This window comes from Spinacia oleracea, chromosome 2 (genome assembly GCF_020520425.1).
Source record: "Spinacia oleracea cultivar Varoflay chromosome 2, BTI_SOV_V1, whole genome shotgun sequence".
Classification (NCBI taxonomy): domain Eukaryota; kingdom Viridiplantae; phylum Streptophyta; class Magnoliopsida; order Caryophyllales; family Amaranthaceae; genus Spinacia; species Spinacia oleracea.
In genome coordinates this window covers 91,724,852-91,734,897 of record NC_079488.1, presented here as the reverse complement: position 1 = coordinate 91,734,897, position 10,046 = coordinate 91,724,852, and the positions used below count along the sequence as shown (strand labels likewise).

Here is a 10,046-nt window from a genome sequence, read left to right as displayed (position 1 = left end):
TTTATTTGTGCGTTCTTCGGCGTTTTGATCGAAAGATTGACCGGATTTTGATAGGAGGTTGGTCGGTGGTTTGGTTGCGATTCTTGGGTTCGTTGTTTGGAGCAAGGCATCTCATTCCTCAGTCGGCAATTCATCTCGGAACTGTTTGACTGAGATTCTTGGTTCGTTGGTTGGACCGTTCTTGTAATTTCTTCTTCTAGGTTTGATTTCTTGATTAGTTATTTTGATTACAAGTTGGCAAAACTTTAGCACTCCTTCCGTTACAAATTGTATCTTTTAGAACTTCGTTGGTGGGCAAAGTTCCCCACTCCTTCCGTTATGTATGTTTTCGGAAGTGGTACCTTAGTTTCACTTTTGTGTAGGCATGTAAGAGACTTCTAGTAATTAATATAATCTTCGTAGTTATCTAAAAAAAAAGGTAAACAAAATTTCTTTCTTATGGGATTCAATACAAAATATTATTCTTAAAATAAGTTGCTATAATCCCACCATTTGTCATCACATATTTTAAAAAAAATCTCAGTTACTCATCAACGTATGCTAACTTTGTCAACTACGAGTACAAACCATTTAGGTTTTGTTCTGTTCAACTTATTTCCACTTATTTCAGGAAAAATAAGTTTAGATAAATTTAGAAAAAATAAGGGTTGACTAAATATAATTTATAGCTAAAATAAGTTTTGATAAGTTCTAATAAGTTCAGATAAGTTCAGTTAAGTTCAGATAAGATAAGTTCGAAAATATAAGTGAAAATCAGGTGAATAGAACACGCCTTACTCCATACTAAAGTAATAAATTATAAAGTGTCCGTGCAACCTAACCTACAGGCCGCAAGTTCGATTTTAGGCTCATAGGGCTTGAATGCTTGGTCATAGAGCTATAAAATAATCAGATAGGATACGGTTGGTTACTAATCGAGTCTAATCAATTTAAGTCATATCCGATAATAAATTGTACTTTAAGGTCATTTGTCCATACTATATTAATTTCCCTATTATAAATTGAATGGGTAAATATTATTTTCGTGACACTTCTGTCACTATTGTTCGATTGCAGTGAAATCGAGTCTGTTATTTAGATAGCCCAAAAAAATGCTCAATGTGGCCAGGAGCAAGAAACCACAAAAACAAGTGCAAAGGAAACCAGTAATCAACTTGACAACTCAAAACAATGGCTAAACTGCTAAGAACTCTCCCTATCTTTACCCTCCGCTCCAATGTCAAACCTTTCTTGTTCTTCCCCACAACAACAACCCTCATCCCTTTTTCTCTCTCCTCCCTCAAATTCAACCTCCATCCATCAATTTCTCAGAGAACACACTGCAATAGTGCTACTGTACCGGCTACATTACAAGCTACGGAGCAGCACAGCCGGGCACCCGACCCATTTCAACCATCAAAAGAGGCAAACTTGGAGTGGGTTAGTCGGACTGCTTTCTGTGGCCATTTGGGTGAGGATGATGTGGGTAAACGAGTCACTCTTTGTGGGTGGGTCGCCCTTCATCGGGTTCATGGTGGCCTTACTTTTGTTAATCTTAGAGACCATTCTGGCATTGTTCAGGTCTTTCTATATCTTATACCCTAATTTCTTAATTTAATTGTGTTATTTTACTTATAATTTGCTATGATTTTGTAATAATATATGATATGCCATCATATACATTGCTTTGAACAAAGAATCATGTAATTACTTACACACTGTTTTGAAATAATTTTGTTGGGCAGTGTGAGGAGTAAATTACCATACAGGATAGTTATGGTGATTCGTGAAGTGCTCTAATATACGAAGGATTAGTGGGTTATTAGATGTTATTGTCATCACCACTTTGGTTTGTGGTGTAATCTCTCATTGAACTATAAGTTCGAGTTATTAGTGCTCGAGTAATTCTAATCCCCGAGTCTGGGTACAGATAGTTGAAAACACTGTTGATTGTTACTTGTTTGGCTCTACTTTTAGTCTTTTAATGGCAATTTTTTTGCCAATTCGGGTTTGTTGGTACTTAACTACTTGGTAGTTCTCTAGAGCATAGATTTGTGGTGTGGAGAGGGCTTTAAAGAATTGGTCTTTTTGGGTTGTGTCTTCTATATGCAAGGGGAGTATGTGTGTCACGCATGAGGTGATCCTACGTGGAGGTTTGTCGAGTGCATGTGGATACCAAAGTATTATGGTGAATTGCTACAATTGAGATACTCCTTCGTTTATCAATTAGGTTTTGGGTTGAAAATTCACTATTTCCTTTTCTTTAGCTGATTTTTGTGCTTCGTTGAACCAAACGAATAAGCTTTTAGTTCTGATGCATTGTTAGACTATAGACACGCTGTTGCCGGTAATATAATGTATTGTACTACTGTTTAATAGACTTGTGATCCTTACTGCACCCTCTTGCTATGAAAGTATGAGATTTTGGTCCTATTATATATCGTGGAAGTTCTAATATGTGCAAGGGTAATCTTTGGAGGACATTGTTTGTTTTGCCCAGGTAGTTTTCATTTTTCCCTGTTTTGAAATTGCTACAACCTGCAAGTGTGTTTTATGGATATAGACGGGTCAAGGAGAAGAGATTCTTGTGGCGCAATGCTGGTTGATTCTATTGGGTGTGGCTAGAATAGAACTTGGATATGATTTTTTTTGAGAGCTACTTCACCATCCGAGTTTACAAAAAAAATTTGCGGTTAAGTCATAAGTTGAAGACAAGTATATTAGGAAAACACTGTAAAATTAGGGCTAAGGGAAAAAAAAACTCATGTCCTTCAGCTATTATGAAGCATTAAATCTTCTATAAGTATTTCTTAGAAGCTAATACTTTACTCCAGCTATACAAAAGCCTAAAAAAGAAGATCTTGAAGCCTAAACAAGAGGAAACTAACACAAAATCATGTGACGAAAAGTGCAAATAGAAGAAAATACTCCCTCTATCCTTAAAACAAGTTAATGTCTTCCATTTTTGGGGATTTTCCACCAAGAAGTAAACAGAATCCTTCTTTTCTTAGTTTCTCCTATCGATTTTTCTCAAATGTTTGGCCCTACACCCACTCATATTTTTCTTTCTACTTTTCACTCTCTTTAATCTCCTTGCAAAAGATAGATGTTAACTTGTTTTAGAGGTGAAAGAAGTAGCATATAGCATTTTGTTTGAAAATTGGTGTGGATACAAAATTACAAACTAAACCTGTTTCCCAAACATTAGTCTTATCTTGAGAGGAATGCTATTGGGTTCTTTTGAGCAGATTACAACACTTCCCAATGATTTCCCTGATGCACATTCTGTGGTGAATGAGGCAAGGCTTGAATATGTGATTGCTGTTGACGGGCTAGTGCGTTTAAGACCGAGCGAGGCTGCTAATAAAAAGATGAAAACTGGAATGGTGGAGGTATGTTTTATGTAATTTGTGACTCGATTATTAATCTTTTGAGTTTTTCCTAAGGCTGCAAAATGCCAATTCATGCACTCAATGGTACTGATCGTTATTGGCAGGTTGCTGCAGAGCATGTCAAAATTTTAAATTCTGTCAAGGTCAAATTGCCCTTTTTGGTTACTACTTCTGATGATGTGAAAGACTCTGCGAAGGAGGAGATACGTTTGAGGTAGCTCTTTAATATTTGATGTTAATAAGATAGGATATGATTTTTGATGAGAAGGTCTTGATACTCTTATGTTTTCAGCATGCTGCTTGTTCTAGTTGACTGCTTCTAATACAAGTCCCAGAGATATGAAAAATGATTCTTGCTGAATGTGGATGTTGAATCACTTGAAGTCTACTTACTGATTCTTTATATTTCAAGGAGTTTGATTATTTATGCTTGTTAGAAACCTATATTGCACGATTAAACTTGTTACACTACAACAGATAATGTTACAGTTCTAGTGCCCGTCAAAAAGAAATGTTACAGTTCTAGTGGTGATAAAATTCTCGTTTAAAGCTCATTTTACATATCATTTCCCTATGTATGCATGACAAGTTGACAACATTTAGATTACCTACCTTTCAGAATTAGTTATCTTGTTCTGAAATACTGGGCAAGGCCTGTGTGGAAGTCGGAACTGGTGCAGGAACATGTTCAAAATCCAAAGATCTTGTCTTACAGGACCAGAGTTACCTGGTTCGTGGTTCGCTTTGGTACGGGGTACGAGTTCGGGTTCGCGGTTCGCGGGTAGCGGTATGGATTATTTTATTTTTTTTAAAATTCAAATTAACAAATAAAAAGCAACCACCATCTTCATTCTTCGGAAGTTCGGCTTTCCAATTCTTCACCTCGACCTCATCCATGGCTATTATTTTCAGCAAGACGAAAGAACAACAAAAACAACAATTGACGGTAGGAATCAACACATATGTAATTCTCAAACAAAAGCCCCAACATATTTTATCTTCTATCGCTTTCCCGGACTTTCAATCGTTAAAACTAGGGTTTTGGTTTGGTTCGTGAAAAATCGCGAATTGGATCGCCGGAGAACCACGAATTGGTACAGGCGAACCGGTTCGCGGTTCGCGGGGGTTAGGAGCGAACCAGGTAACACTGTACAGGACCTACACCAATCATCTAGTTTCCTAACCAAGAAAATTGGTGTACCACTGATCACTGAATTATGAATTGAAGGAGATGTTCTTGATATGGAAACTCCTTAAGAAAAATGTTAAAGGATGAAAGGAAGCTACATGTGTTTTGATGTCAGTTTATTTGGAGGACTCAAATATCAGAAAATAAACAAAATAGGATAGAGGGTGAGATGGATATTATAGATAAGAACAAAAATAATGCAGGCTCATATTAAATTTGAACGTATTTGATAGAGTTATAGTAGATGGCTTGGATTCCATTCTATTCAAGCATACAGATGTTAGGGAATTCATTTAGGGTATGTATTCATACGTGATTGTTACAAGACCAACCCCTTAGTCTTTTTTCTGAGTTCTGGCAGTTGAGAAAATCAGCCTATGGCCCTGCATTCTAGAGAACTGCTTCTTTTCTTTGTTCTCTTTTTTAGTCAACCTGATCAATTCACTTATTGCTTTTTTAGATACCGATGCTTAGATTTGCGTCGACATCAAATGAATTCAAACATAATGTTGCGACATAGAGTGGTGAAACTCGTACGAAGATACCTGGAAGATGCACTTGGCTTTGTGGAGGTACTGTCTTGCTTTCATTGTCCAATTTATACCTTCTCTATTTTTTGCATTGTTATTATATCTTTTTCCCTGATATTTATCTTATATATATAGGGCAGATTGAGACCCCAATGCTTTCTAGGTCTACCCCAGAGGGTGCTCGGGATTATTTAGTGCCTTCAAGAGTTCAGGTATTGGCTTGTTGTTTGTCTTCTCTTTTTCATCTTTTGTCTTTTGGATATTTCTCTTGGACTAGTTTAGAATTTATACAGTGAACAACTTGTCAAGTATGACTTGTAATTGTTAGATAACATGACATGCATCTGGCTCATCTTAATTCAAAGTTTGAGATGATGAAATCCTGTTGAAACTTTAATCATATGTCTCATCATGGATTTCCTGCTGCTACACCCCTTTGTTATCATTTGGTATGTGATACATAAATATGTGGCTTAGTCCCCTCCCACCCCCCAAACCCCCACAAGAAACATACTATCAATATGTTTATGGTCTTTTGATATGTCTGATGGGACAAATACAAATATACCACAAATGGAAAGAGTGAATAACTTTTATGCTGTCCTTCAGTTGCACATTATTTCTTGTATAGCTTATACTCACCCACATATGTACATGAAGCCAGGAATGTTTTATGCTTTGCCTCAAAGTCCTCAGTTGTTCAAGCAAATGCTAATGGTCTCCGGCTTTGATAGATATTATCAAGTAGCAAGGTAAACATAGTTCTTGACTGTCTCCACAGTTATTTGTTGGCCTTTTCATTTGTATGTCTAAGGATCTTTACTTGTGCTGTTTTGATTAGGTTTAGTAGTAATTCATCTTTTTGTATTCTGTAATTGATGTGTTCGTCTTGTTTCCATTTTCTACAAATTCCTTTCTTTTATAAAGCTTCTAGAAGAGTTAAAGAAAAATCAATTGAAAAGATAGAAAGGGAGTGAGGTAGACTGTTACTGAACAATACCATATTGTTTACAAACTTACTTATGTGATACTTTCTGGTTTCTCTTGCAGATGCTTTCGGGATGAGGATCTGAGAGCTGACAGACAACCTGAGTTCACCCAGCTAGATATGGAACTGGCATTTACTCCTTTGGAAGAGATGCTAAATCTAAACGAAGATTTAATTAGGAAGGTCCGTGTGTAAATAGATATAGTAATGGTTCCCTTGCTCTCGCTGTTTTCCGCCCTTGTCAATTTTCCGCCATCTACGCATGCTAAACCCTAATAAATTAGGGCTCTGAAAGCCGTAAATGTTGGTTAGTTTTGTGGTGATTATATGCGGATAGGAATGTGTTCATTTTAGATTATATGCAGTTTTGATAATGCTGGTTATGTTGTATTTGAAACTGTATTAATATTCATGTCTATTTTGGTTCATGCTCCGAATGTTTATCTTTACCCTCAAATTCTCTCTAGGTATTCTGTAGCTAAGCTGCTTGCGTATGCCTTCTATGTGACGCGCAGTCCAGATTTCCACAATAAAGCTCGTTAGTTTTCTTGCTGTTGGTTGATGGTGCTTCCCCTTGTGTTTGTTTGTAGCACGTGTTTGTGTGAAACCTTTTTGCAAATGCAAATTAAGTTCTTGCTGTATTGATTCTTTTGTGGTATTAGATTGCTTTAATTTCAACTTTTGTTTAAAGGGGAGGGGGGATAGTGGTTCTTGGTCCCTTGGATGTGAGTAAATGTTACTACAGGCTGCTTCTTGCAAATTGAGTCTGTCAGCAACAACTGAAAATTTGCATTTTTCATCATTTTTCGTGGCTTTGTGGTCTTAAAGCTTCCTAGAATCCTAGAACATATGACAGAGGTAAATGGTCTTCAGGTTTTCCGGGAGATTCAAGGTGTTGAGCTTCCCAACCCATTCCCCAGACTAACGTATGCTGAAGCAATGAGCCAATATGGATCAGATAGACCAGATCTTCGTTTTGGTCTTGAGCTAAGAGATGTAAGTTTTTCTAGCTCAGTTGGAATTCTATAGTTGGTCATCCAAAGATATACTGCTCACTGTTAGTTAACTGCAACAGTTATATGACTTCATGATTTTCTTGTTGTAGGTCTCTGATGTATTTTCTGGGACTACATTCAAAGTTTTTGGAGAGGCATTGGCTAGTGGAGGTGTGATAAAAGCAATATGTGTACCTGCAGCTGCAAGTGTTTATTCTAACACAGCTCTGAAGAAGGGTGATATCTATAACGAAGCATTCAAATCTGGGGCCAAAGGTTTACCTTTCCTGAAGGTCACAAATGACGGTATGTAGGTGCTGCTTTTTTCTTTGAAAGTTGGGAATATCTTTAGACCTAACAATGTTTGTGGTTTTTCAGGGGAGCTTGAAGGAATTCCTGCCTTAGCATCAAGTTTGAATAAACAAAATAAAGAAAAACTATTGAGCCTCTGCTCTGCTCAATCTGGTGACCTTATCCTGTTTGCTGTGGGTATGGAGAAGTCCGTGAACAAAACCCTTGATCGACTAAGGTTACACGTGGCACATGAATTGGGTATGGTTGACCATGTAAGTTACCCGTTATTTTACTCATAATGATTGAAATTTTCTGTGATGTACATAGCATATCTTTATCCATTGGTTCACTGTGCTTTCTCTCTTTCTTCAGTCCAAGCATTCAATTCTTTGGGTGACTGACTTCCCGATGTTTGAGTGGAATGATGATGAACAGAGGCTTGAGGTTAGTTGCAGTATCAGGTTTTTTGTGGTCAGAATTACTTACTATAGTTTGTTAGTGATCTATAATTTTCATTTTCAGACTAATTCCTGATATTCTGGTGGGGTACTGAATTGCCTCCATATTATTTGGCATATGAATAACTTTTTATTTTTGGCAATTATATTTAAATAGTTTTGTCAGTCTATCTAATTGTTAATAATATGATCATTGAACATTCAGTAAGAAGGCTTTAGGCGGAGTTGCATAATTTGTACTCCGTACTTCATAACTGCTATCTTGCCCCCTGAATTCTTGCTGCTTTTTTATTGTGAAGATTGTATTTTATCGCGGAACAGTTTGGGTAATGCTAAGCATTAGAGACAAGTATTTTATTCACAGAAAACTACTAAGTTTTATAACTGGCATCAATTCAAGGAGTCCTGCTGAGTTCTATTTCCATTATAATGGGGCACTAGCCACCTGTCATTTAGTTTCCTTCACTATCAACAAAAAAAAATAAAAAATAGTTTCCTTCAAATCTTTGTCAAAAAATCGGAATCCTAAAATGCAAAAATAAAATAAATATCTCATGCCTACAGTATTTTAATAGTTATATTATGTTTGAGTAAATTACACACTAATTTACAACTCCAACACTACTCTGGTTACAGCATTGGTGCTGGATGTCTGATGTGAGAGGAGAAGGAAGCACCTTATATCTTACTAGTCATTTTATGCTCCATGACATTTAAGATGCATATATGTATTCATTAATGTAGTTGTTTGCAGGCTTTGCATCATCCATTCACCGCTCCAAACCCTGAAGACATGGAGGATTTGTCCTCTGCTCGAGCTTTAGCATATGACATGGTTTACAATGGAGTGGAGGTACATTTTCTATTCTATTTTCATTACTCTCTGCCGTCTCCCGTGTCTTTGACATTTATTTTTTGTCCAGATTGGTGGAGGAAGTTTAAGAATATATAAGCGAGAGGTGCAAGAAAAGGTTTTGGAAATTGTGGGCATCTCAACGGAACAGGTATATTCTGCCACTGACATTGAATTCAGCTATCTTTAGGGGACTTTCCTCAATCAAACTTTAATTTTTCCCCTTTGTGAAATCAATTGTTTGAGGAATGCTCCTTTTGTTTCAACATCTGATCGAGATATCTGTTTGGGATTTGTTTTATAAAACTACTCCCATTACGTATTTATACTATATTCAACTGTCATAGAAGCCTTTAAGGCCGTGAATCTCGGATCTTTCAAAGCCTTTAGAGACTCGAAAGTTTCATCATCATAGCGTTTCTGTTCTCTGCAATGTATGGTTGATCCTCTAATTCTATTGCACATTATAGTTGTCTGCTTCCTTTTTTTTAACAATGTAAACTGGGAATATCATCTCAAAAATAAATAAATAAATTATACTATCAACATATGCAAGTAAATATTTCGGGAAAGCCACATTTTGTTAGGCTGTTATTAATTACAATATCAAGCATCATATCAAATGCTGATTGTCCACAGGCAGAAGCGAAATTTGGCTATCTTTTGGAGGCTTTTGACATGGGTGCACCTCCACATGGTATGTATTACTACTATCTCCAATTTACGTCTACTTAACTCCCGGTTAGATGATAGTACTAAAGTGAGGCTATTTCATTTTTCCCCTACTTGGAAACACATCTTGCTGGTTTTGAGGAGATGGGTGTGATAAACATTTGTTCTTTCAAAATCTGGGCAATTGTCCAAATAGATATTGAGTGTAATATTGACTAGAAGTACTTGGATCCATGTTGGTATGCAGGGGGAATAGCGTATGGATTGGATAGGCTAGTTATGCTGTTAGCTGGAGCAAATTCCATCAGAGATGTTATTGCATTTCCAAAGACAACCACTGCTCAGTGTGCCCTTACTCGATCCCCTTCTGAAGTAGATCCTCAACAGCTCAAAGACCTTGTCATTTCAAAATAGTAACTACTTTCATCTTCTATTTTTGTTCATCGGGAGAGAGCACATACATCATCTTACGGTGTGTGATAAGAGAGTTAGAGAGAGTATTCTGGCCTAGATTTTATCTTCTTTCAATTGCATTTTGCATTATTTTCTTCTCTTACCCTGTTTTCTTTTGGCAGAAAGGCTGGCCATGTTGAATGGTTAAGGATTTTCAAATAAATATAACCAAGTTTATGTGAATAGATTTTAGATTTTGGGATGTATTATATGTTTAAAATCCATACTGGTTAGTTAAATTAT

At 36.6% G+C, this 10,046-nt stretch overlaps 1 protein-coding gene across 1 annotated transcript; it reads left to right on the top strand.

Moving 5' to 3' along the window:
* Positions 1-1,092: 1,092 nt before the first annotated feature.
* LOC110793297 (aspartate--tRNA ligase, chloroplastic/mitochondrial) lies at positions 1,093-10,001 on the top strand. Its single transcript, XM_021998158.2, has 15 exons — positions 1,093-1,560; positions 3,228-3,371; positions 3,476-3,585; positions 5,021-5,132; positions 5,231-5,302; positions 5,751-5,842; positions 6,141-6,261; positions 6,952-7,074; positions 7,184-7,379; positions 7,452-7,639; positions 7,740-7,811; positions 8,580-8,678; positions 8,749-8,829; positions 9,318-9,375; positions 9,598-10,001. Exons 1-15 carry the CDS (start codon positions 1,171-1,173, stop codon positions 9,762-9,764), a joined length of 2,025 nt encoding a protein of 674 aa, XP_021853850.1. The 5' UTR covers positions 1,093-1,170; the 3' UTR covers positions 9,765-10,001.
* The last annotated feature ends 45 nt before the right edge of the window (positions 10,002-10,046 follow it).

Coding starts and splice junctions, on each gene's coding strand:
- LOC110793297 (XM_021998158.2), top strand. CDS start 1,171: ATGGCTAAACTGCTAAGAACTCTCCCTATCTTTACCCTCCGCTCCAAT. Junction 6,262..6,951: donor ACGAAGATTTAATTAGGAAG/GTCCGTGTGTAA, acceptor AATGGTCTTCAG/GTTTTCCGGGAGATTCAAGG. Junction 7,075..7,183: donor TTGGTCTTGAGCTAAGAGAT/GTAAGTTTTTCT, acceptor TTCTTGTTGTAG/GTCTCTGATGTATTTTCTGG.